This window comes from Engraulis encrasicolus, chromosome 24, assembly GCF_034702125.1.
Source record: "Engraulis encrasicolus isolate BLACKSEA-1 chromosome 24, IST_EnEncr_1.0, whole genome shotgun sequence".
NCBI lineage: Eukaryota > Metazoa > Chordata > Actinopteri > Clupeiformes > Engraulidae > Engraulis > Engraulis encrasicolus.
In genome coordinates this window covers 31,731,996-31,759,993 of record NC_085880.1, presented here as the reverse complement: position 1 = coordinate 31,759,993, position 27,998 = coordinate 31,731,996, and the positions used below count along the sequence as shown (strand labels likewise).

The 27,998-nt window shown below is 43.0% G+C and overlaps 1 protein-coding gene across 2 annotated transcripts; it reads right to left on the bottom strand.

Moving 5' to 3' along the window:
• Positions 1 to 947: 947 nt before the first annotated feature.
• On the bottom strand, positions 948 to 26,355 carry aifm2 (apoptosis inducing factor mitochondria associated 2). 2 transcript variants are annotated; one of them, XM_063191781.1, is made up of 11 exons: positions 26,265 to 26,355; positions 25,548 to 25,729; positions 24,976 to 25,091; positions 20,238 to 20,357; positions 17,901 to 17,993; positions 17,284 to 17,392; positions 15,081 to 15,233; positions 7,915 to 7,964; positions 5,423 to 5,573; positions 3,729 to 3,915; positions 948 to 2,149 (listed from the first exon to the last, which is right to left on the bottom strand). In XM_063191781.1, exons 2-10 carry the CDS (start codon positions 25,720 to 25,722, stop codon positions 3,764 to 3,766), a joined length of 1,119 nt encoding a protein of 372 aa, XP_063047851.1. In that variant the 5' UTR covers positions 25,723 to 25,729; positions 26,265 to 26,355; the 3' UTR covers positions 948 to 2,149; positions 3,729 to 3,763. The 2 variants fall into 2 exon arrangements, with proteins under 2 accessions (XP_063047851.1, XP_063047850.1); XM_063191780.1 differs by lacking the exon at positions 26,265 to 26,355 and adding an exon at positions 25,870 to 26,105.
• Positions 26,356 to 27,998: the final 1,643 nt, after the last annotated feature.

The following is a 27,998-nucleotide window of genomic DNA, read 5'->3' as shown; positions in this document are numbered from 1 at the left end:
CAAAGCCCTGGGGGTCTTCTGTCAGAAGGTGAACCACTTGCTCTTCATCAGCATAAGGTGCCAAATAGGCCCCATGTTTATCACCTGGAATGGCCAAATAGAATTGGGCAGCCGTAAATGGAGTTGGTCTTAGAATCACAAGGTTACAGGTTTGAATCCCATGTCAAGCACGCGTGGCACCTAACCTCATATTGCCCCAGCGGACTGTACTCAATACCCTGCCTGTACCTAAATAGTATGGCAGTAAGAGCCTCCAGTTCTGTGCCTACAACAGATCATGTCTTCCTCCCCAGCTTGTCAAAGGTTATACCTCATATCCAACCAATCTAACATTTGCTCAATAAAAGCTCAGCCACTTAATTTGTCAAAAGAGGTGTGGTTGAGCTGCAACATCCAACAATAAAATTGCTCTCTATACATACAGTAAATGCTCACAAAGTGGTGACTGACACAAGTCATTTCTCAATCACTGAGTCAAAACTAGGACAATGGGCTTATATGAGGTATGTGGGCTTATGATATGGTATGGTAGCCAGGCCGTGCCCTCCTAGTGATGCAACACCTGCTCCGTTGCCACTAGTCTCGAAGAGATTTGAAAGTCGATGATAATCAGGCTAATGGTATGGTACAGTGGTCCTTAAATTGAAGCTGTTCCTCATAGTCATTCAAAATATACCTGCACATTGCTCGGCTCAAAGTACACACAAAAAATAATCTATTAAAAAGACATAAACCAAATCTGGATGACATTGTTTTTAGCCATCCCCCAGTCATCCAGCCTCTTTCAAATAAGCCCGTTCATGTGCATACTATGGTAATACAGCCGTGTTACCTTATACCTGTTTGTCTACATGCATATTATTGCTCCATTTTGCAGTGTATGGGCCAAGGAGCAAGTGTGTGCAATAACAGAATGAATACTCAGATGGATTACCAAGTAATACGGTATATATTCAGAAATATTTATTAAAGGTTGCAATCGTATGAAAGCCCCTACAAATCATGCAATTGTAAATACTACATTATATTATTTTTTTGAATAGAATACAAAACATCATTTTATTTATAAAATATGAATATAGGCACATACATCTGTTTCCTATGGGATACACATATAGAGCATTTATAATGATAAAGACGCGCATTCACACATAAAGTATCTAAATGAAATGCATGAAGTACCGCATATTATTAAAGATGGTAAATTAAATTGACTTGCTTCATAAGCAATATAAATAATCGCGCAAAAATGAAGGGATCACATCCCACATTGGCAACACTAATTCCTTGCATTCATCTGAAATAAACGGCATCTTAAAATGTTATTATTTGACCGAAGTCTTAGCTTTGATTAAGACTTCAGAAAACCTGAGTTATACAATATATAGATAGATCTAAGCAACAGACAACAGTCTGGACAGACAATATAAATGTTTATGGATGGACAATGTAAATGGTTTATTAAGGCACCAGCATGCCAGTGTTTTTTCATTCTGGCAACAATGTGAACAGACCCTGACAGTGTATTTTATTAAGGCACCTGTATGGACGAACACTGCCAGTACTTTATACCGTATGTTTGTTATGGCACAAAAAAAACATGTTCAAATCTGAGCCAATAGATGCATCGCACGTGACAAATTTCAAACCAGAATGCATTGTAATTTTTCAGTGTGCATGTGCAGTGGATTGCTTTTACGTCACCTTCAACGCGTTGATATAGAGGCTAAGTCACAACCCTTCCGGAGAGTCCAAAAGAGACCCTTATGGTGAGTCCCAAAAGGTCTCTTAAAAAATACACATATTGGATGCTTGATCCAGTATAAGCCAATGAATGTCATTTAAAGACCAGTGCTAAGGTCCCATGTGACCGAGATGAGAGCCATGGGACTGTGATGCTCTTCATGTGTGCAGCACAACCCGACGTCAAAATCTGATACAATTTTCAAGTTGTGTAGTATGAGCCTAGCTTAGACCCTGTTTAAACGTATATGGATATTTTTGTAAAGATATCAGTTCAGTGTTCAGGGCTTTTTGTTAACATGCAACATGAGTTCTAGTTCCCTAAAATGAACATTACATGCCGTGTAAACAACATCAATATATGGAAACGGGTAAAAAAAATGTCAGCATATGTGTAAACCAAGGCCTTACGGTGCCCATCCACTAGTCAGTTTGACGCAAGCCGTACCAACGCATTCAATTCATTTTCAATGAAATGCGGCATATCGTCGTTACCGGACTCGCAATGCATGTTGGGATTCTGGCACGGCGAGCGTGGGTCCGTTGGCACGTCAAAAAGTTGAGCCAGAGATACTCTAGACAGAGATAAGTCATTTCAGTTCATTTCTGGTATCCACTTTCTGTAGGGTGAACGCCCCTTTAGGAGACCTTCGGTTAGGAGACCTTCGGAGTCCTCAGGTTGAGAATAAATGGAGTCCCCTTAGCACTGTAGATGGCGGTAGCGCATTTCTTGTGCAAACACCTCAAAAATAGAAGAAGAAGGAGGGGACAACGCCCCCTTAGGAGACCCAACTTGAGCACACACTTTTGCATTGGGTGGGCGGGTTTCGAAGCCTCTTTATTACTCCACCCTCTTTGGTTGAGCTCTCCTGAAAGTTATGCAAATTAGCAGCGGCTGACGGACTGCGTTACCCAATGACTGTTGATTACATGAAGATGTCCCATGATACCTGTGGTCATCACGAAGGTGCATTTCCCTCGGTAAAAGTAGATTTTTGACATCTGTCGAACTTTTGGATGTACAAAATATAGACTACAAGCATGTATGTTGCATGTGCTTATGATGCCTGGGTTCAAATGATTATGTTCGATTTCGACCATAAGCATAACAACACGAGGCCAAGCTGTGTGTGAAAAAAACACATGTGCCGAGTTCGGTAAGAGCATTTTGAACTGTAATTTAGGGGCAGTTGGTTTGCTATATGGATAAAAACGGCTAGAAATGTAGATTGATATACTTCCTGTATATAACTCCCGGGCCACGCGAGCTGTAGTAGCAGTGCGTCGACACTGGGACATCCAGTACGTCGAGCTGCGATAACGTAACGCTATAATGGATCTCCGGCCTTACGGTGCCCATCCACTAGTCAGTTTTACGCAAGCCGTACCAACGCATTCAATTCATTTTCAATGAAATGCGGCATATCGTCGTTACCGGACTCGCAATGCATGTTGGGATTCCGGCACGGCGAGCGTGGCTCCGGTGGCACGTCAAAAAGTTGAGCTCTCCTGAAAGTTATGCAAATTAGCAGCGGCTGACGGACTGCGTTACCCAATGACTGTTGATTACATGAAGATGTCCCATGATACCTGTGGTCATCACGAAGGTGCATTTCCCTCGGTAAAAGTAGATTTTTGACATCTGTCGAACTTTTGGATGTACAAAATATAGACTACAAGCATGTATGTTGCATGTGCTTATGATGCCTGGGTTCAAATGATTATGTTCGATTTCGACCATAAGCATAACAACACGAGGCCAAGCTGTGTGTGAAAAAAACACATGTGCCGAGTTCGGTAAGAGCATTTTGAATTGTAATTTAGGGGCAGTTGGTTTGCTATATGGATAAAACGGCTAGGAATGTAGATTGATATACTTCCTGTATATAACTCCCGGGCCACGCGAGCTGTAGTAGCAGTGCGTCGACACTGGGACATCCAGTACGTCGAGCTGCGATAACGTAACGCTATAATGGATCTCCGGCCTTAGGCTTTGCATTCAGGCAGGCCCCGTCCCGTCCTACGGAGAGGTCTGTCCCATCTCACTCCAGCTCTTCCACACAAACAGGCTCTTGCTCTTGCCCTGCGTCACCAAGAAGCGTGGCACACGGTAGCCGTTGAACTGGCCTACGCCGTCATCGCGACCCATGGCCAGCAACATGGTCACATTACCTGGCCAAGACATGATCATTGTCAGTCATACATAGCAAATACTCAGATGGCCTGCAAACCCAGGCTAGCACACAGGTTAACAGCCACTGTACTGGAGCAAGGTCATGTTAGAACAGACAGTGTGACAGGGTTTGGGACAAGAGGCGGACAAGAACCTGGCTCAGTAGTGAAACAGGTTATGTTAACCATGGGGTAGTGGTGGTTTCATTCCATTGGTTTGAGCTGCTGCCATTAGGCAGATGTTACAGGGCTCTGTGTACAATAACTAACAGACTACAAGACAGTTTTTTATCCAAAAGCCATCTACACACTAAATTTTGCACAGGTAACTTTTTAAAGTCTTAAGTTTAAATACAGTTTTACTGTTATATGTATTTTTTTAAGGACCGGGTCGGGGAGCATCAGCACTTTACTAATTTCGTTGTTCCTGTACAATGACAATAAAGACATTCAGTCAGTCACTCATTCATTCAGGCATGTTCTGTCAGTATACAATTATTTTAGCATCGTAATTTTGCAAATATTGCCTTTCAGTTAACTGAAAAGTTAAAACTATGCCCAAACCAAAACAATTCCTAACCCTAACTGTCAGTAAAGGCATGTTTTGTCTGAAAAGACGTGCCTACGTGTAGCCTACCCCAGTAGCCTGAGCGTTATGCACCTCTATGACTAATTGTCTGTCTTATGGACTGAGGGACTAATGGGCTGTCTGACCAATGGGCAGTCCCTGGTAGGGGTAAATCAGCTAATAGAAGGGCCAATAATCCTCCTTTTCTGAACCAAATGACATCTGTGCGTTATTTTAACATGTTTACAGTACCACTGCCCTGTACCGGTAGATTAAGAAAGCCAGGTTTATCACTTAACTGTGTTCTCGAAACACACCCTGGGTGGATGAGTGGGTATAGCTTCGGCTAATTCAGAGTCAGATATCAATGTTGAGCACAAAGATGGAAGGTCAAAAGGGGGTGAATAACAAGGCTGGGGTGAATTTCTCAAAACCAAAGTTGCTTACTACATTAGCTACTTTGTTGTTTTCAATGCATTTTCCCATTGGCAACTACCGAAGTTGCTAACAGGCTAACAACTTCTCTTTTGAGAAACTCACCCCTGATGTCAGTCATCATTCACTAGTCCATGTGATGTTCGCTAAGAAGTGGTTGAACAAAACAACCAACTTCAGCCAAGAACATTCCACCGAGTGTACACTGTCACACTTGTCACTGTCGCACACGCACATACACGTGGCTCACGTACTGCCCCACCTGAGACACAGGTGTGGTTGGTAGGCTCCGCCTCTTCAGGGCGTACCTGACAACCATCACCTACTTCCATCCGTCCATCTACGGTATGTGGGGCGGAGTTCTTTCGTTTGGGGTGTAGTGGGGCGTGAGCATTCTAGGAAAACTTATTTTTTTTCTCTTTTATCTATTCATCTCAATTATAGGTGATTGACTGGTGTGTCCACGACAAACACAGAGCCTGCCTGCGTTGCTGCCTGACTCACCGGTTTGGTATGAGACCAGCGGCTTGCCGACGATGCTGTTGATGATGTTGGTGACGGCCACCCCGGCGTGAAGCCCAGCATGGTAAGCCATCTTGGGCTCCTTCAGGTGCGCACAGTCGCCCACCGCGTAGACGCGCTCGAAACCCCGCACCTGCACGCAATCAGACAAAGTGGAAAAGGATATTGCACTGACGATTGATGAGGTACTAGAGACAATTCATAAGGAGCTTCCTCTGGGATCCAGGTATGATGTAAGGCTCTAAACTGCAATCCTATGGCAGCCATGCCCCTTTAGGAGACTTTAGGGTAGACGTGGGCAAACTCAGGCCCGGAGGCCACATGCGGCCCGCTCGGCCATTTCATGCGGCCTTCAGAGTCTTTCCAAGAAAAAAATGCTGATTCACATGGTCACTCATTCTTCAATGCGCTACCTAAAACAAGGGTCTTGGAATCCTAAGATGACTAAAGTCTATATCGAAATACAATTTGCAGGAATGGCATAACTGACAATGGTGTAATTAATATGTTGGCGTACACCATTTCTTATTATTGGCACGGGCAAGTTGCCTACGACATCCAGCCCCTTGGTCAACTTTCTAAACCCAATGCGGCCCTTGAGCCAAAATAATTGCCCCCCCCTGCTTTAGGGGTTCTTTCCCAATATGCGGACTCCCATCCTCAACCTGCGCTTGTGGCCTCGCGTTTCACTGACGTCCCGCCTCTGTGGAGAGAGCAATACAGTTTCCCTCCTGTCAGCCTGGAGACACTAACGAAGGCAACAGCCGAAACGTTTGTCTACACTTCTGCTGCTATACAATATACAATATACAACATCTTTTATTTGTCATTGTGACAAGCACAACGACATTGTGCATTCCTTGTTGAAGCAAAAATAAATAAAAATAAAAATAAAATAAAAAATGGAATAAAAAGAATGGTATGTATATAAAAAAAACTATGCTTTTGATGCAAAATTCAGTTCTGTGATGGCCGCTGCATAGAAACTGTTTTTCAGTCTGTTTGTCCTTGTCTTCATGGACCTGAATCTCCTGCCCGATGGCAGCAATTCAAAAAGACTGTGACCTGGGTGGAATGTGTCTCTCAGAATGCACTTGGCCTTTTTTAGGCAGCGGGTGCTGTGTAGGCCCTCCAAAGATGGAAGAGGGCAGCCAATGATGTTCTCTGCAGCCTTTATGACCCCCTGGAGCTCTTTCCTCTGTGCCACAGTGCAGCCTGGGAACCACACACAAAGACAATATGTCAATATGCTCTCCACTGAGCAGCGGTAGAAGGACACAAGCAGCTTCTGACAGATGTTGTTTTTCCTTTTCCTAAGTATTCTTAGGAAATAAAGTCTTTGCTGTGCCTTCTTCACTAGCCCAGTGGTGTTGACACCCCAGGTCAGGTCCTCGCTGATGTGAACTCCCAGGAAAGGGAAGTCTGACACCCTCTCCACACACACCCCCTCAATCATAAGTGGCTGGATGGCAGTCCTCTTCCTCCTGAAATCGACCACCAGCTCCTTGGTCTTGGCTGTGTTCAGGAGCAAGTTGTTCTCTCTGCACCACCCCACCAAGCGCTCTACTTCATCTCTGTAGGCAGACTCATCCCCATTTGAAATAAGTCCAACTACTGTGGTGTCATCAGCAAATTTCACTATGGTGTTATTAGTGTAGACTGGGGAGCAGTCGTGGGTGTACAGTGTGTACAGCAGAGGACTTAACAGACATCCTACTTAAATAATAAAAATAAAAAGAATAAAAGAAGAACCCGAGTGCGATCCACTTTCTCACCTGCTGTCAGCCTAGCCACAACAACTTTTGGGGGGGCTATTTCATCATCCCAACTTAAAATGAGAGAATGCCATTAGAATTGTGGTCTTGTGAAATATTGAAATACAATTCTGTTGTCAGTGACATCATCATGAGGCCACAAGCAGGCAAGGGAGCAAGGAGTTACGATATTATGAAGAACTCTTAGAGACTAGGAGAATACATGAAAAGTGAATAAAGCCCATTTGGAAACTCCAACTCCCATTGTCAACAGCACTCCACAGCACACAAGTGAACACTGCACACAACGAAATTGCATTTATGCCTCACCCGTGCAAGGGGGCAGCCCTCATTGGCGCCCCATGGGGAGCAGTGCGGTGGGACGGTACCATGCTCAGGGTACCTCAGTCATGGAGGAGGATGGGGGAGAGCACTGGTTGATTACTCCCCCCACCAACCTGGCGGGTCGGGAGTCGAACCTAACCTAAAGTCTGACGCCCTAACCGCTCACCCATGACTGCCCATACATGTTACATGTACATAATACATGTTCATAATGTGCATCAGTCAGAGTATTAAACTCAATCCAAATGTGAATCAGCCTTTCTCCTGCACCTTGACAGGAGATGTGCAAAATTGTTTTCATCCTGACTAAAATGTTTTTTTTTTGTTGCAAATGTGTTTTGGCATCAAGCCACCCTCAGTGTGGATGAAACTCACCTGCAGGTGCTCATTCACCTTCAGCGCTCCGTCCTCCGCCAGACACTCACCTGTGAAAGCGAAGCACACAAACAGGAAAAAAGAAGTTCACACCAGGAAACAAGAAACAGGATATGAAGGGCCAGACAGTTTAATGTGCTGTGTGTGAGTGGGACAATACACATTGTCTGGCTCTGAATTTTCTGCCTGGAATCGTTACCTGCCATTACAGCATTGGTGTACTCTTTAACTCACTGTTTATGGACTGAAATTACATTACATTACATTAACATTTAGCAGACGCCTTTGTTCAAAGCGACTTACAAGGAGCAATTTAAACAAGAACAGGGTAAGGCACAGTGCACAGTTGCAACACTGATAGTATTGCCCTACACAGAGTAAAGAAGAGGAGGATGCATTAAAAAGTAGCAGAAAGTAAATAAAGACATCAAGGTGCAGTGTGCAGTTGCAACACTGACAGCATTGTCCAACACAAGGTATCAGAAGCAACATTAAAAATAAGAAGGTAACAAGGCATATTGGATAATAAGCAAGACATCTAGGCGCAGTGTACAGCTGCAACACTGGCAACAATATCCAACACAAGGATGAAGAAAAAATAAGTAAAGAATTTAAAAGGATGTTAAAAGCAAATTAGGTACATAAAAATGTTAGGTACATAAGAAATGTTAAAAGCAGTGGCTTAAGGAAAGACATTAGAGACTAATTAGAGACTAACACAAAGGAAAAATGCTAAAAACTAAAGGCCACAAGGTGAGTAGAATTAGTTATGTTAGAATGTCAAGCAGGGAAGCTTTCTCAGAAGAGGTGAGTCTTCACTAGCTTCTTGAAGGTTGAGAGGGATGACCCTGCTCTTGTAGCAACTGGTAGCTCATTCCACCATTGAGAAATATGACAGAGAAATTATCATGATAAATAATACATTTGAAGTTGCGTTTCACCAGACTCCAAAGTGCAATTTGAAATACAACATACAGATTCAGGTACCAATATTATGGATGCACACACTCACATAAGCACGCACACACAGTGGGACAAACATAAACAATCACAGACACACAGAAAGACACACGGGCACACAGACAGAGAGACAGAGACCGAGACCGAGACCCAGACGCACACAAATACACACACACACACACACACTCAACCCTGACACTGTCGCATTTTCTCAAAAATTCCAAGGACCGGGAATACACCTTAGGCAGACAGATAACAAAAGAATACTTTGACGGTCACCATACCTTCTTAAGGCACCCATCCAAAACCAATAACAAGCAGTGATCTTATCTGCCTGAACACCATCATGGAACACACATAAAAAACATACTTTTAGCTCACTCAACACCCATGATTCTATCTATTGGACTACAAACACAATCAGAATACATTACATTACTTTCCTCTTTGTCTCTACAAACCCCTGATGCTTTAATCCAAATCAACACACAGTTTAGATGCAGGATTTTGTTTATAGTCCCTAGATCTATGTGTGGTTAGTAGGGCTGTAATGATTCACTCTACTCACGATTCAGGTAGTATCACAATTTTCTATAGTTTGATACAACCCAAGATTTATAAAAAGTATCTTTTTAGCTTTTTCCACATTTGTCAACATTATAAAATAAAATTAGAAACAAAACTATAATAGTTTGTAGATAGAATAAGAGTAGAAGTTTGGAACTGAAAGCACTATCACATCATATCATGGGGTTGTTTTCTGGACTGAAAGGGTAACAGAACTATGAAAGGACATATGATACTGCCTTCTTGCACCACGATACATTATCGTGACTCAGTGTGTCGTGATTTCTTGGTTCGATATGTTATGGTTACAGCCCTAGTGGAAGTGGTTAGGTGTCTTGCTCTCTAGGAAACTTCAGTCATGGATGAAATGGGATTCGAAGCTACAACATTCTGACTCTAACACCAACTCCCTTAGCAATAAGCCACAGCTGCCACAACCCTTCACGAATAACGAATAACCTCGGGTTAACCAGCCCGGTTGGGAAACGTTATTCGTTATCTTCTTGGTCAGACCAAATCTCGGTGCGAGATCAGGCAACTAGACACACTTTTAGCTCAGTCAGCACCTGGGACATCCCATGACGTTATCTACTGGACTACATACACAATCACCATATGTAGAGGACTCAGTCTTCACCTCAGGACAAGTTGCGATGCTATCTGTAAGTTAGTGTACCTACCTACGTAATCCCCATTCACAACACAAACACTCTGTGGTGCTTTCTGGGGACGTAATGTGCAATTTCCATACCTCATAATACAACAAAGCATAACAGAACACAACCCCCTTTGCTTTGCACAACCAGAGGTGCTTTAACTTTATCACACGGGAAGATCTCTATGCGAGCAAGTGAGGGAGCACAGCTAGTCACCTGTGCAATCCAATGGTGCATACACCACTGCTAAGGCGGGCGGCCGAGCGTGTGTGTGTGTGTGTGTGTGTGTGTGTATGTGTAGAGAGAGAGAGAGAGAGAGAGAGAGAGAGAGAGAGAGAGAGAGAGAGAGAGAGAGAGAGAGAAACCAGCCGGACCAGTCTAACTGGGCTACATGAGGTTGAGTCCAAATAGGTGAGATGCCTCCATCTCAACAGCTGCTCATTACTCAAAAGGGAACAAAGGGCCAGTTGGGGGTGAGGATAGGACTTCAGACTACTTAAAGGTGCACTGTGGAGGATGGTGGCCAGAGAAGGTATCGCAACGACCGCCCGCTGCTCATTGAAACGGTGCTGCCTATTGCCAAATTTGATCTTTTCATGAATAATTATGAAATAATAGACTAATATTTACTATTATGCTGCTAAAAATGTCTATTTCTGGAAGTTCAAAATTGTGGATCATGGAGAAGATCCCCCTTTTCATGTATATAAAAATGCAATTTTCCCATAATGAATATGGGCATAATGACTATGAATGGGCAGCATGAATCCTGGAAATAAAGTACTAAAAATATTAGTAGTAGTAGTTCGTTACTTTTTGAATGAATGATTATTTGACTAAATGTTACATTATTCATTGCCCTGGCTTGAATAAATAAGGTTTTAATAATAATAATAATTTAATAATAATAATAATTGTATTTGTATAGCACTGTGTCATACAAGGCATGTAACTCAAAGTGCTTAACAAATGGAAAAAAAAAACAATTTTAGAGATGGATTTAAAAGGAGAGGTATAGAGGGGAGGCAGAAATAGCAGGAAGGCAGAGGAAGAAGAGATAGACAGAGATTGTAGAGTCATAAGGTCAACGTAGGTTAGGACCAGGATTCTTAGCTGCGTAAGGTCCATAGTGGCTGTCATAGATAGTCAACTTTACTACTTTACAACTTTACAACTTTTACGAATAAATAAGGTTTTAACCATATATTACTGTATTGTTGGTCTGCACTCACATTACAACCTCAGCGGCGTTGATGGAATATGCAGTAAAATCATAAAAGGCATATCATTGCAGAGCCATTGTCTCATTGTGTTAATCTCTCCTTACTCGCTGGGACTGTTCCTAAGATTTAAAAAATATGTAAGGTCATCCCAATTTTTAAATCGGGTGACAAAAATGACCTGATTAACTATCGACCAATCTCATCTTCCATGGTTAGCTGGATTGTCTGTGTGTGTGTGTGTGTGTGTGTGTGTGTGTGTGTGTGTGTGTGTGTGTGTGTGTGTGTGTGTGTGTGTGTGTGTGTGTGTGTGTGTGTGTGTGTGTGTGTGTGTGTGTGTGTGTGTGTGTGTACCCTAGCGCCCGTGTGGATGTGAGTGTGTTTATGTGTTGTATGCAAATTCTTGTGTCTGTGAATGTTGAGTGTGTGTTTGATGGTTTCTGTCTGTCACAACTGCAAAATGTCTTCTGAAACCATGTAGTATGCTGAGGAGTGAACGCAGGTTGTTATAACTGCTTTGCATATTGGCAGTCATGGGTAGGAGGTTAAGGCTTCAGACTTGTAGGCCAAAGGTTGCCGGTTCGACTCCCGACCCGGCAGGTTGGTGGGGGGAGTTATCAACCAGTGCTCTCCCCATCCTCCTCCATGACTGAGGTACCCTGAGCAAGGTACCGTCCCGCCGCACTGCTCCCATGGTGCGCCATTGAGGGCTGCCCCCTTGCATGGGTGAGGCAGAAATGCAATTTCCATGTGTGCAGTGTACAGTGTTCACTTGTGTGCTGTGGAGTGCTGTGTCACAATGACAATGGGAGTTGGACTTTCCCAATGGGCTTTCACTTTCACGTATTGTATGTCTGACTCTGACTCTCTTTTTTCTTTATTTTTGCTACAATACCTATTTACCTAATATTCCATTGGCCCCCGGCTTATAAGCTTATATTTAGCTTCACTTGGGGACCTTTCTCTCCATACTGTTACACCTTTTCGTGACATGTAACTGAAAGACAAAATTACAGTGTGAGGATGAACAGAGAAATAAATCATAAAATAATTTAAAAAAAAACATAAATCAGCATCGAACTCGCTCATACACTTGTCTGGTACAAGTAGGTTAATACCACATGATATTTTTTAAACACCTTTGTCTTCGTAGGACACCTACTAGCACATTTGGGTAGAACATTATTTTGACTAAAGAGCAGAAGCATTCGTAGAAACATAAAAGCCCCAAAACAAGGCCGTGTGTTCATTTCAGAGCCACTGGCTCCCTCTGCTGGGCATTGGTGAGAATGCAATAAGGGTGGCGTTGACATTTGAAGAGATGGATATAACACATGGCAGTAGCAGCTAGGGTACGAGGGCGAGGGGGCAGGATATGTGAGGTGAGGGGTATTGTGAGCAGTCTAATGACCAAGCTGGGTATGCTGTCCTAATGCTGAAGAAGCAGCATATCCTGATAGAAAAAGCTGAATCATTGTTATTCTACGACTCACAAAAAAATGAAAGGGACAGGAATACTGTATCCCTCAGTTTTAACTGTCAAAGTAGAGTTCTCACATAGAGGTAGAACATTAGATTAGAAGTGACAGAGCAATTTGTAACAGCACTGGAAAATGGCAAGTGCAGCCACCATCATCTGTAGGTAGACCTGTGCTCTGCATATCAATGGAGAACACGCCCACCTCCGTCAAAAATGGCCTAAAGCTGTGTGAACATGAAGTGACATTTTAATCAAGGACTAGATTTGAAATGTCAGGCTAAATATGTACTTAAACCATATGAGTCAATAAAATACATTTTTAAAATCAGTTCATATTAGCTGGGTAGATATTTAGCAGCACATTTCAACTACTGTCCTTGTATAGTCTGTCAATGAAAATGTTCACATTATGAAGCCATTGACAGAAGTGAGCCCCTTCTCCGTTCATTTACATTGCTCAGGTTAGAGGATGACATTTTTCAGGAATTCCCGTGGGTCCCGCGGTTCCTGCGGGATTCCCGCGGGATGGGAGTCAAAATTTTAAAGATGAACGGGAGCGGGCAGGAGCGGGAATAAAGATGAATGGGAGCGGGCAGGAGCGGGAATAAAAATGAACGTGAGCGGGAATGCCGCTTATTTTTTCTTTAAAAAAACAAAAAAAGCCTCGTTTTTTTGACTAAACGGGATTGGGGTTGATTTTGAGTGGGAGTGGGCAGGATTGGGAGACATTCTTTTCAGGAGTGGACGGGATGGGATTTTTTTTCTGGGACCGGGATGGGACGGGAGTGAAAATCCACTCCCGTGTCATGCTCTAGCTCAGGTCTACAAGTAGTGGCTGCCAGGACTGCCGTGAAAAAGGGGGGGCGCGTCACCTCTAGTCTAATGTTCTACCAGAGATTCTTTAAGTATAGAGACATGCCAATGTAATAGGTTGCTATGGGCACCTAACATGACCAGGTTCCGGTCTGCCTAAAGGGGCGTGTCATAATGCTCCTAGCATTGAATAGAACAGTCCTTAGGTCTGCCTAGGTCTGCCTAAAGGGGGATTTCCCCCCCTCCCCCTTGCAATAATAGAACCCGGAAACAATGGGCCAATGGAACCTCTCTCTCTCTACTCTCTCTGGTTCTACCTCTATGGGCTCTCGCCAGACCTGTGTAGTTCCACACAGCTCCACCAGGGACGGCTCCACAAGCTCCACACACAGGCCTGGTGGACAGACTGGTGCCATGAAGTGACATTCAGTTATGTTACACAGCCCAAACACTGTCAACTTGACAGATTGTTCTTTAGCGATTGCTTTGTATCTTCATTGTTCTCAGATAACAAAGGCAACTCGCAAAAAGGAGTCACGCATCAACTTGGATCGTAGGTTCTACCACATACTGATTCTGTCAAACATGTCTGTAACAGAGAATGGTTTTGAAGGAATGTATTAGGTTGGGAGGACGGATTAGTGGTCGATAAAGCTATGCCTTCTGAAACAAATCCAACGCACAGCTCTCCCACACCAGTGAGTAGAGCCTGTGGAGCTGTGTGCAACTTCACATCTCTGGGGTGCATTTCTCAAAACCAAATTTACTTACTAAATTAGCTACTTTGTTGTTTTCAGTGCATTTTCCCATTGGCAACTACCAAAGTTGCTAACAGGCTAACAACTTGTCTTTTGAGAAATGCACGCCTGGCAAGAACCAGGCTACAGTGTTACCGGAATTTGGCTGGTTGGCTGGTGCCAGTGTCAAGCCCTGGCTGTAAACCCGGTAAACCTTGAACAAAAAGCCCTGGTCACCGTACTGTGTTTCTTTGAAGTCAACCTTTCTATGAAATCAATCAAAATGCCAGTCTCTGTACATGTCCTTACTTTGAACTGCGTCTGTGTCAGGTCAAGTTGGTGTAAATACGCCCACGCTGTTTAAACACGGCCTCAACTGCATGAGCTGAGCAACGCCCTCCTGATGGCTGGGCCGAGCTGTGCTTATACGCTCTAAGCAAACAATGCACACAGAAACACAAACATGCGCGCGCGCGCGCGCGCACGCACGCACGCACGCACGCACGCACGCACGCACGCACGCACGCACGCACGCACGCACACACACACACACACACACACACACACACACACACACACACACACACACACACACACACACACACACACACACTCTTTTACATGCCATGCTCTTGCACACGTACACAAACAAGTCTTGCACCCACACCGCCACAGACAGACACGCGCGTAGGCAAATTAAGACGTGGGAGTGCGTACAGTACTGCGTACCCACCCATGGTGGCGCTGTAGGCCCCTGAGTTGATCTTGTTGCCCGTGCAGCAGATGATGAAGTCTGTGGGGATCTCCAGGCCTTTATCTGTGGTGACCACCATGTCCTTCTGGAGAACATTACACTGCAGATCCTTCAGGTTGGACACCTTCTGACCTGCAGAAACACCAGTGGGAACAGTAGAGTAGAGTCGGGTACAGTACAGTAGAGTACAGTAGAGAGGAGTTGAGGAAAGTAGAGAAGATGAGAGAGGAGTAGAGTAGAGTAAAGTAGAGTAGAGTAGAGTACAGCAGAGTAAAGAACAGTAAAGTTGAGCAAAGTAGAGAATATTAGAGAGGAGTAAAGTAGAGTAGAGTAGAGTACAGCAGAGTAAAGAACAGTAAAGTTGAGCAAAGTAGAGAATATTAGAGAGGAGTAGATTAGTGTAGAGTCAAGTAGAGCGTACAGTAGAGAATAGAGGAGTTGAGTACAGAAGAGTAGAATAGAGTAGAGAATAGTAGAGAAGAGCAGAGCATAGTAGAGCAGAGTAGTAGAGTAGAGTAGAGTAGATTCTATATTTTAATCACTACAGTAAACAGGACTCAAAATCCAGTGGTGCTGCAACCACTTCCTCCACAGACCTGCAGCATTGTGAATATTCAAACTCCCTCAATTCGGCTGCGGCCACCATATGCAAAATGAACACAATTTTTTTTCAACTCTGCATTCACGGCTGTCATTGCTCCTTGCACCGTGACCTATGACACAGTATCTGCTTTACATTCACCCTAAGTTGGTAACGGCTTCCAACTGCCGATTACACGAATGACACACCCCGTTATCGATTGGTTCACTTAATGCACCCTTATAAAAGAGCGAGGAAAGGTGTGGTGTGGTGTGTGTGTGTGTGTGTGTGTGTGTGTGTGTGTGTGTGTGTGTGTGTGTGTGTGTGTGTGTGTGTGTGTGTGTGTGTGTGTGTGTGTGTGTGTGTGTGTGTGTGTGTGTGTGTGTGTGAACATGCCTGGCATGAAGGCGCTCGCGATCCCTCACTTTATCCATTAGTCATATCAGTGACACACCTATCGGACAGGTAATGTAATGTGCTTAGCCGTGCCACAGAGAGAGACTTATGTAATGGGTAAGTGATTAGCAAGAGATTACTCAACACAGTCAGAAGCATATAGCTGCAAGAATGCTGTAATTCTTCTTGGAGCTGAAGACATTTTGTCCCTCTGAACTGAAGGCAAAACATGCAAGAGAAGTCCACTTGTTGACAATGTGATGCTTTTAGACTAACTAGGCCTACATCAAGTGGGAATTCCAAGAACAGACAAGTTGATAATCCTGTTTTAATTTAACCTACTGAGTTAACCTAGTCTGCAGGTGTCATTTCGTTAAGAAAATGAGGCTCTTGCATTATCTTATGTACCACTATCTCCAAATGATATAACCAGTTTTGCTGATGGACTAGGTTCTTGGAATAACTCCCTGGATTAGAGTTTACAGTAGATAGATACTGTATGTCTATGACCTTATACTGTAAATCATGTATCTATATGAATGTATGGGTCAAACTCATTATCTAACCTCCTGTCCTCTCATTTTCCTGAATGGGGAAAATCAGTCCCCCAATATAAAAAAGAATCCCCCAAATGTTGTGCCTAGGCTGACAGCTTTCTTGTTTACTCTATGGTGTCAACAAGCACAAGGCCACAAGCAAAAGGAGAGGATGTGGGGTTAGATATTGACTTGGACCCTATATATATAATTCTATATGATGCATATTATGTATCGGTTATGCTTTACTTGATGCCGGTGTCATACGAATGACATGACAGTGTCATAATATTGTCAAAACAGTGTCATGACACATTATTTCAATGTCATTAACGTTTTATTGTCATGGAACATTGACATTGTTAGGATTGTCCATAACCGAATGTCACTTAATGACAACAATCAGAAAATATTCATGGCATGGATGGACATAATGTTTTTGCTTTATGTCACTGTTATGACACTACCTATGATGCCTGAAAAGAAAATAAAGGTCCGCGACACTGTTTTATTTTATTTTCAGTTATCTTATGTTTGGTCCAGCACCTGTGCCACTGATGTGTGTGCATTCTTTGACTTTTTGGACTACCTATGCTATGATGCCGGCATTAAGTGTTACCTATGTATCTACGTATATGAGTGTTGTGTCTATGATCTTAAGCGTGCTTACCTAAGATGAGTTCCACCCCCTTCTGCAGCAGCACGTCCTTGGCCTCCTGCCGCACGCTGGAGAGCAGCTCTGGGTCGGCCAGGGCAACACGCGAGTGGATCAGCACCACCTGGAGGTGTGGTGTGGTGAAACATCTATTACACAGCCATTTGAGTGTGTGTGTGTGTGTGTGTGTGTGCGCGCGCGTGTGTGTGCGTGTGTGTGTGTGTGTGTGTGTGTGTGTGTGTGTGTGTGTGTGTGTGTGTGTGTGTGTATATGTGTGTGTGTGTGTGCCAGGAGGACAATATGTGAGTGGATCAGCACCACCTGCATGTTATGCACAGATGTGTGATCAGAGTCAGACATCTATCAGTCAGCCATCAGTGTGTGTGTGTGTGTGTGTGTGTGTGTGTGTGTGTGTGTGTGTGTGTGTGTGTGTGTGTGTGTGTGTGTGTGTGTGTGTATGTGTGCACGCACCAGGTGAATCAGGACCACACGAGTGCTCATCAAACATCTATGGATATAATAACTATCTGTGTGCCCCTATGTACATACATTATGTATGTGTGCAACTTTACAAGTGACTCCATGCAACCGCCCAGAAGACTCATCCACCAGAATGTGCCGTAGAGGCTCACCTTCTTGTCAGGGTATTCGGTCTTGACCTCAGCTGCCATCTCCACGCCTGTCGTGCCCCCACCAATCACCAACACAGATTCAGCCGCTTGGATCTGATGGCCGAGGGTACACACACACACACACACACACACACACACACACACACACACACACACACACACACACACACACACACACACACACACACACACACACACACACAGACACACACTGAAATGCTCCACAAAACTGTGATTTCTAAAATGTCCTTATGGCGATACACTACCATGTCAGGAAATAAGCTCATTGTACACCTCCTCTTGAGTTATATAATTGAGTTTTGCCTTTCTGCTGTACTTTCAGCCATTTTCTTAGTCTGGCAACGGAAATTCTACCTCCAAGTAGGGATGGCACAAACCGCACCGAAAACCGAAACCGTACAATTCACACACATACCGAACCGAACCGTGCAATCCATCGCAAACCGCAATTCATTTACTGCCCAGAAAAATATGTAAAACAGAGATTCTAGGAGTATCTTATCCAGTCTCTCTGATTAAAACATTAGCGTATAAGACCAAATCAGAGGATGACACAATTAAAATCACACCATTTTCACATTATAAGCCTATACAAACCATATGTAGGATATTTAGTGATAAGTCCGATTCTATTAGACAGTGCACCATTTATCATGAACTAAAAAAAAAGAACCGTAGAGAACCGAAAACCGTGACCTTGACACCGCGATATGAACCGAACCGTGAATTTTGTGAACCGTACCACCCCTACCTCCAAGGTCATTGATCCTTACATTACGGGTCCAGACAGGGGCGCAACTACAGTATATGCGACGTATGCTTTGCAGCGGTCGCCAGAAAGAGGGGGGCACCAAATAGAGAGGGTAAAAGAGGGAGAGTACTGTACTGTTGGATTCAAAAACAGATGCATATTTCAAGGGTCACAAGGGTTTAACAAGGGGCGTAATCACAAGCCCATAACAAATAATTATTAATCCTTTTTTGTTTGTTTGTTTTTTTTGGAGGGGGGTGGGGGCACCAAAATAGTTCTTGCATACCCCCCCAGAAATGAGTAGTTGCGCCCCTGGGTCCAGATACAGTAGATTGAGCAATTCAATGATAATTGCTTGCTTGGAACCAGAAGTAACATCACCAGAGTTAATAATGGCTGGAAGAACAGGACAAATGCAAAAACTCAATAATTGAACTCCAGGGGAGGTATAAAATTAACTTACTTCCAGATTTGGTGCAGTATCGCCAAAGAGGGTGGAGTAATAAAGAGGCTTCGAAACCTGCCCACCCAATGCAAAAGTGTGTGCTCAAGTTGGGTCTCCTAAGGGGGGCGTTGTCCCCTCCTTCTTCTTCTATTTTTGAGGTGTTTGCAAGAGAAGTGCGCTACCGCCATCTACAGCGCTAAGGGGACTCCATTTATTCTCAACCTGAGGACTCCGAAGGTCTCCTAACCGAATGTCTCCTAAAGGGGCGTTCACCCGACAGAAAGTGGATACCAGAAATGAACTAGAATGACTTATCTCTGTCTAGAGTATCTCTGGTATTGCTTTAACAGCAACCTACACTGCTGAAGCTGAGACATCTTCAAGCTAAAAAAGAAGTCTAGTCAACATCAGCGCATCAGACTTGTAGCCCAAAGGTTGCCGATTCAACTCCCGACCCCACAGGGGGGGGGGGGGAGGAGGAGGATGAACCAGTGCTCTACTCCAGCCTCCTCCATGACTGAGGTACCCTGGTCATGGTACCGTTCCGCCACACTCCTCCCTTGGGGCGACGTTTGAGGCTGCCCCCTTACACGGGTGAGGCATAAATGCAATTTCGTTGTGAGCACTGTGTGCTGTGGAGTGTTGGGTCACAAGTGACAACTTGAGTTTCCCAGGTGGGCTCTCTTTAACTTTCTTTCATCTGAGTATCAGTTTTGAAAACGATTTGCGTGCAGACGCCACATTTCTGTGCTTGCAAATCAAAGCCTTCTCTGTCCACACAGTAAAATGAAAATGCCAGAGATGAGATCGCCCATGCATTGGGCTTGCATAAACAAGGAAGTAATGTAGGCTTTCTTTTAATTGCGGTCTTATTATAATATGAGATATGTACTGGTCAGCTACAGTGTGCATACAAGGTTGCTCAATGGTGAACAACAGACCATGACTGGCTACACTATAAAATGGTCACATATTTACGACTTAGAACACTTGGTGTAAGTGTGTGCTATGAGTCCTATACTCCACTTTGTTGTGAACCTATGAACTTCTTACTTAGATTTGCCACCTTTCCGAATACAAAAATTACAGTATGAATGAACAAGTTGTGTTGCAAAGATACCTCTTTGACAAAGTTCTCGTACTGTTCAATGGCGGTGTGGTAGGAGGCCGGCTTGTTGAACTTCCCAGGGAAAGGACCGTCCGTCCCTGTGCACAGGATGAGGTGGCTGTAGCCCACTTCCTGTTTGTAAGACATCAGGAGAAATTATAGGGTGCATCCCAATATGTGACCTTGCCTCCTCCACTTGCCTCCTCCACTTGCTTCTCGTCATGATGACATCACTGACAACAGCATTATATTTCAATATCTTGCAAAAGCTCAATTATAAAGTCTTTTTCTCATTTGCAATTGGGATGGTGAATGAAAAACAGTCCCTTAAAAGTTGTTGTGGCGAGGCTGACAGCTGGGAAACTTTATCCGTTTTCTCCATGGAGGAGGGGCCAGGAGGCGGGACGAGGAGACAAGCACAAGTGGAGGAGGCAAGGACACATATTGGGATGCACCCATAGTCACCCAAGCACGTCTGTCTGGGTTGGATTACTGAACAGGACTGATCCATGACAGCATGGGAGTCCCTATGCTCCTTTTCACGATCACTCCGATCACTCCCAAAAGCGGGGTCCTGAGCGAGGGAGCCAATCAGAGCGAGGAGGGGTGGAAAGACAATGACATGCACTACTTGACAAACAGAAGATTGCAGTTTGTTTGAATAGATACATTATTATATTGTTATCATTATTATTACATTGCACTTTGCTGTCACTTTCCTTTATTCAAAGTGACTTACAGTTATTATTTTTCAGGGTATTGGTTACCGTCCCTGGAGCAATGTGGGGTTAGGTGCCTTGCTCAAGGGCACTTCAGCCATGGATGGTGATGTAGGGAGAGGACAGGGGGGATTTGAACCTGCAACCCCTAGATTGAAAGACCAACTCTCTAACCACTAGGCCATGGCTGCCCTACTGACATGATTGGCTATGGGCTATCAGTGTTTCCCATACATTGAGGAAACTATGGCGGCCCGCCATAGTTTAAATTTGGCCGCCATAGTTTACGAAAATGTAAAAAAAAAAAAATTAAAAAAAAAAAAATTTTTTTTTTTTTTTAACGATATCCGTTTTTGTTAAAACGATTTGAATTACGATTTTGAATTTCCTTCGCATTTTCATCCTGGAATAAATACATCCTATAGACTCTGTATTGGTTAGATAAGTAGTCCCACGGTAACACAGAATGAGGGGAAAGCATTAGGAAGTGACCGTAAGGGTATTACAGTTGATTCATGTGTGCACACGTGTAACATCGTGTGAGTAACAGAACATGCGCAACGATGCGTTATGACACGCCGATATGCGAGGATCTTCGTCCAAATCGCTAGTCGCATGCATCATCGCTAACTGCGTTTACATCGCGTGCCGCGTGTAACGGTAGGGACACATACACGCGAATTTGCGAACTTTGCCATTCATTCCTATGAGAGAGGCGAAGGCAAGCGATGGCGAGGCGAAGGCAAGCGACAGCAAGCGAACAGGAGCGAAGCGAAGCGAAATTATTAAAGAAAGTTTAATGTTATGCAAATGAGGAGCGAATTCGCCTGCCACGGCCCAATCAAATCAACAACATAACTGTTCCATTCCATTTGATTCGCCGCGACGACCTGATGACGGTTGGATTTCGCCTCTCTTCGCTTCGCCTGGCTTCGCCTCCTATGTGTCCCTACCGTAAGGGAAATGTTAGTTGTTGACATGTATGGAATTCACTTCAATTTGTGCTGTTTCTTGCTTCAGTTGTGGACAAAAAGATTGGCCAAACTCACAATAGAAAGCCTTTGCTGTGCTACTGTAGGGGTGTTAACCAATCCAATGAGTTCTCTCATTGCTCTCTCTCTCTCTCTCTCTCTCTCTCTCTCTCTCTCTCTCTCATAGTAGCCTACTATTTACCCATAACAAATGGTGAATTTCTGAGCCCTTTTTAATTTGTAGCCTATACCACTGAAGGCATGATAATGCTTCATCATATTTTAGAAATAGGGCCTATGTGCCTTTTATATAGGGTAGAATGCCCTAAAGTGGGACGATGCCTAATGTGGGACACCTTAAGGTTTCAGGGGTGTAGCTTAGCCCCAAGATGGTAAATGTTTACAAAACTAAAATCAAATAAAAGCCCTATCATCCTGTTATCATAATATCATGATTTAGTAAATGTATAGTAATACTCCAGGGAGGGGTTACAATTAAGAAGAAGGACCCCGGGTGAAGTCCATATAATGGCAAATTACTTTGTACATAGCATTTGGCCAAATTTGTCTTTAGGGTATAAATCAATTCCAATCAAAACAACATTGTCAATTTTTTGATAAATATGTTGGGTAGGTATATGTTCATCAGAAAATAATGTGTGGTGTATATAAAATAATGTAATATTTCATTTTTAAACCATATTATTAGTGTCCCACTTTAGGATAGGTGTGTCCTAAAGTAGGACACAAGATTTTCCTAATGTGGGACAGTTGTAAAAGCAAGTCAAACAATTACTATGAAGTCGAACACCATGTCCACACAAGAAAATGGATATTTAAATCTATATCAAAGGTGTATTCCAGTCTTCCTGGCCTAATCTACTGGAGCACAGCGATCAACACAACATTTGGGTCCAAAAACAGGAAGTTCTTTCCTCAAATAGAGCTGCCATGTTGAAGTGACCAATTGTGTGCAATGGGTTCAAACAGTCTCAGTCATATTTACCAATAAAAGAAAGTAAAAATAATTTATAAAACATGCTCTAAATGTGTAGCTGATATGTCTTAAAGAGTGGCAGATCACATTTTGAATTAATATTTTACACAAACATGTTTTAGAGACCTTTTAATATACACTGTCCCACATTAGGAAACCGATTGTCCCACTTTAGGATAACCATGGTTTTTGACCAACTTTCATTAATATCCAAATTATTCGAATTAGAAACACTTAACATGTTTTTAAAGGTTGTATTTGATTAGAGCATAACTAGAGGATGAAAAGGGTGTAATTTGTTTGTATTGAAATGTTGTCATTAAATTTTAATAAACCACCAAAGTTGAAGTGACAAAAATTGTCCCACATTAGGGCATTCTACCCTACCAAATGTTTATCATTTTGAAATTGTTTCAATTGTTTATGACTTGTGTATGACTGAAATTATCTCTGCATACTATCAGTGCTGCATTGCTTTGTAAAGATAGGCTATTCAACACACTTTAAAAACACACTGAAAAGATACGGCCATAGTAGCCTACTGAAAACATTTTGTTCATAATAATGGTGATTAATAAATGGTGGTCTTAAATTTTCATACTGACATCCTTGAATTTGACTTGGTAGATCACGGCAGACCATCAACTTCAAAAGTAGATCTTGGTTAAAAAAAGGTTGGGCACCCCTGCTATAGAGAGAACCACAAGTGCTTGAAAGACAGGGATCAAAAGCCTAGTCAAGTTGTTGTAGTTTACTTGGGTTTGGGAGCAATATAAAAAACCTTCAGAGAAGGGACAGTTGGGATGAGTTTACTAACACTCCCTAGGCTTTGTTTTACAGTTGTAATGAGTTTGGTGACAGACCTTCATTGACACAGCAGAGGAGATATCGGGCTGCATATAGAAATTAATGTGTAATGAATGTGAATATAGACATAAATGTGTAATATGTTGTTCAGCCCTTTTAATGGGAGGAATTTGGAAAAAAAACTGGCCCTGTGACCAGCACCCCTCATGTAGAATGTGTACGCCTACAGATATGTGTGGGGGAAAAGGCATAGCCTACCCTCTAAGACCCTTTTTGTCTATGCGTTAACAATTTCACAGTGCTCTTAAATTCTTATCTCTGCTCCTATTTTGTTTTATTATTGTTTCCCAGACCCCTGCATGAGGGACGAATGAAACTGTGTTGTAAACAGAAATTATTCACTGTACTGCATTTTTTGACAATGACAATGTACTACTATTATACAAGTCATGGGTAAAATCTTATGTAGCCTTATTTCTCAAAATATAAATGGCTGAAATATAGGCCAAGGCCTACAGTTTCTCCATGCGCCAATGTCATACTGTAGTCATTGTTTTGCCGTTTTGCATTTACGCTGCAAGAATACACCCCCCCCCCCAAAAAAAAAGGCCCGTGTGAGAAGACCCCCCCCCCGGACAAAATAAACCCCGGCTGCCCCCATAGTTTCCAAAATTTCTGTGGGAAACACTGTAGGCTATGTATATGCCAAATGATACGTAAGGCTATGGGCAAACATAAACCACAACTTTCCGGCAAGAAATTGCATAGGTAGTCCTCAGACACCATCACTTGTGCTGGTAATCACATCATGTGGTGTTAACCAGGAGAACCAAGATCCATGAGGACTAGAGGTCCCACACACTCAGTCCAAATTGCTACTCAGTCCACTTTAGGCCTATATTGAAGATGGTCACCTTTTCAACAGACCCCACCTTCACTAGGTTCCCTGAAAATACAACTTCAATAAATGAATAGTTTGGTATTTTGAAAAAGTAATGTCTAGATTTTCTTAACCAAAACATGTCTAATTTCATGTGAAACTGCATTACATTAAAATTATGTCAGGGGCCAGATAAGACAGCCTCAAGGGCGGGAACATCCCTCGAGACATACTGTAGGCTCCTCACTCACTCCTGATCTAATCCATCCCTGCTCTTTTGAAACACTTGTTACACATTTTAAGTTTGTATGTTATTCTGCTTAAATCTGCCAAGACTTTGGGTCTGTTTTACACAAGCTGCATGCCTATTGCTTACCTTTCCGTCGTCTAAAGCAACGATCCTGGAGCATGTGTCTACCTTCACTACCCGCCCCTGCACAAAGCTATCTCCAAAGGTCTCCTTGAATGGAATGAAGGTCTTCTTGGCAAAGCCTATTTGGAGGAAGCAAACAGATCATTATGAATGAAACCAAATAAAATCAAACACACACACACACACACACACACACACATTACATTATCACATTACATTAGTATTTAGCAGACGCCTTTGTTCAGAGCGACTTACAAGGAGCAACACACACACACACACACACACACACACACACACACACACACTCTCTCTCTGTCTCTCTCTCTCTCTCTCTCTCTCTCTCTCTCTCTCTCTCTCTCTCTCTCTCTCTCTCTGTGGGTAATGCCCTGTGTCAATAGAAATTTTTTCTTTTGTCTGTAATGTCTGTGTTAACGGCACATAGCGCCTGGCGACCCTCTTTTCATCAACTTGCAATATTTCTTTCTTTCTTTCTTTAACAATGGCCTGTGATAGACTACATTATTATAAAATGACCCTTCACATAATTTCCTGGTACACCATTAGAATAAACTCACCACTCTGCACAGCTGCGCGCAGGGATGCAGGATTGTGATGGAAGGCATCTCGCAGGTCGATTAGAGTGAAATTGATGCCCTTTGACTTCAGTTGTTGTGCGGCTGCTATCCCTCCAAACCCTCCGCCGACCACCACGACATGTGTGTCCGGGTCTACTGACAGGCTGCCTCCCATCCTGGCCCTGCAAACAGAAGGTTAGGCGCTTCGTAATTCCGTGCGGAGTAGCCTATCCAGTGCTCAAGATTTTAAGTCTCTGACAGAATTTTTTTGACAGAAGCTTTTTCTCAGGTATGACAGCCATACAAGAATAGACAAACATACCCGTTCTTTGAGATCAGAGGTGACAGCTGATTATGTTGTGTAAACAAAACGTTCACGTAGGCTTCATCAAAAATAATCAACGGTCGTCGTTGTTATGAAATGAGAGGCATTTTACAACACTCCGAGTGAATACAGCATGCCAAAGACGTTCGAAAGGTTGGCACTCATTAGGCACATTCACAACGCGAATGCATTCGGCTTTATACGATGCAAAAGTATCGAGCTCATGGTTACAAAAGTATCCTTGTGGGCAGGTCTACCTTCCCTCCCACCCCTTCAGAAAGAAAAAGGGGTCGTCAAAGATTTCCACTCCTTTCCATCTTTGCAGACCTGTTTTGTCAACTAAGGATTCACAATTAGAAGGCAAACACAACATGCAAGCTAGCTCTACTTACCAGCCAAATAACGGATTTTAAAACCTGTACAATTAGGTTCTGGATAGTTTCATTTCCGAAGTTCAGCCGCACTGTTGTGCTGAGGAAGGCATCACCAATGATAAGAGTGAAGAGGCGGGATTTTGTGCGCATTAAGCCAATGGCATTTATTCGGTTGGCTGAAGATAAAGGAAGTGAGGATTTGATTGGAGCAGGAATGAAAACTCCTCCTCGTATCCAACACACACACACACACACACACACACACACACACGCACTTACGCACGCGCACAGGCGCACTCACACACTACTAGCAGTATATTACAACATTGAACATTTGAAATGATATCATACCACAAGTGTTGAAATGACATCTGTAAGGATACACGTAGTCTACTTCTACTTCTATACAACTCTGTGATTATTTGTAAGAACAGCATTTGCTGATAAATAATATACAAATAGGCCTAAGGAACCTTTGGTAACACTTTACTTGACGCCGTTGTCATAAGCATGTCATTATAGTGTCATAATAGTGTCATAATGTGTTATGCATGTCTCATAAACATTATGTCCATGTCTTGAACATTTTATGACTGTTGGTCTTAAAGGGGCACAATGTAGGATTAAGTAGTTTGCATGATGCCCGTGTCATGCCTGTCTCAAAATCTACACCGTTATGAAAAATGCTGTTTGAGTAAGCTTGCTGTGAGAATGTTTCCATCACAGAATGCCAGCAGTTGATAGAACAAATGTAAATCTGGCGGTATGTAGGTCTAAAGAGTTTTTTTCCGCATGAGAAGTATTTCTCACGACACTCGAGGGGTTGCTAGGCCTATGTCAAAAGTTACATTTGGGGTTCTCTGACAGCCAACCGTGAAAATGGTCGCGAGAGTCATCGTTTACTTACTATTGACTCAAATAAGCACCGGCTGACTCGGGACAGTGATTAATTAACCTTTTGATCCTACATAGTGCCGCTTTAAGTGACATTCGGTTATGGCAACCTTGTCTTTGCCATAACCGAATGTCACTTAAGGCCCACAGTCATAACATGTTTACTTCTGCATGAATAATCTTTATCTAGCCTCTTAAACAGCATATTTGTAGCCCAGCGCATGTAATGACTGAGATCGGAAGATATTTACTCGCTACCATGTTGTTAGATGGTCAGCTTAGGTCCCGTGAAATGCGGAACTAAGGGGCGGGACTTTCAAGCTCTATGGACATAAAAGTTTTTGACTTCTCTATGACTGTGTCATGACACTATTATGACACTGTAATGACATGCATATGACACCGGCGTCAAGTTAAGTGTTACCGAACCCTTTATTTTAAACAAAAATAGGCCTATAGTTGTTTTAATTGCCCCTCTTATGTTACAATATGTTAAAGGATAACTCCAGCCAATTTCAACATGCAGTTGTAATGCTCACACTACCCTGGACTTGTCAGTACCTGAGATTTTTTTCTTTAGTCTTTTCCGAGATCCTGTTCATTGTAATGGGAGCAGTTGTTTGTTTACATTTCAAATAAACATTTTTATTTATTCCCAGAAACATCCAGAAGATTATGCAACATCAGCAGACAACAAGCAAACAGCGATAACTTTTTGGAAAATATTTGGAGTAGGCCTATGATAAGAAAGTTTTTAATGTAGGCCTAAACAAAATCTGCCCCAATAAGAATAGCTCAGATCTCGGAAAGGGCTGAGCCAAAACATGCACTGTCACCGGGTAGGCTGACAAGTCAAGG

Coding starts and splice junctions, on each gene's coding strand:
- aifm2 (XM_063191781.1), bottom strand. CDS start 25,722: ATGGGAGGCAGCCTGTCAGTAGACCCGGACACACATGTCGTGGTGGTC. Junction 15,234..17,283: donor GGGGGTGGAACTCATCTTAG/GTAAGCACGCTT, acceptor GTGTTTCTGCAG/GTCAGAAGGTGTCCAACCTG. Junction 5,574..7,914: donor AGGTGAATGAGCACCTGCAG/GTGAGTTTCATC, acceptor GATTGCGTGCAG/GTGCGGGGTTTCGAGCGCGT.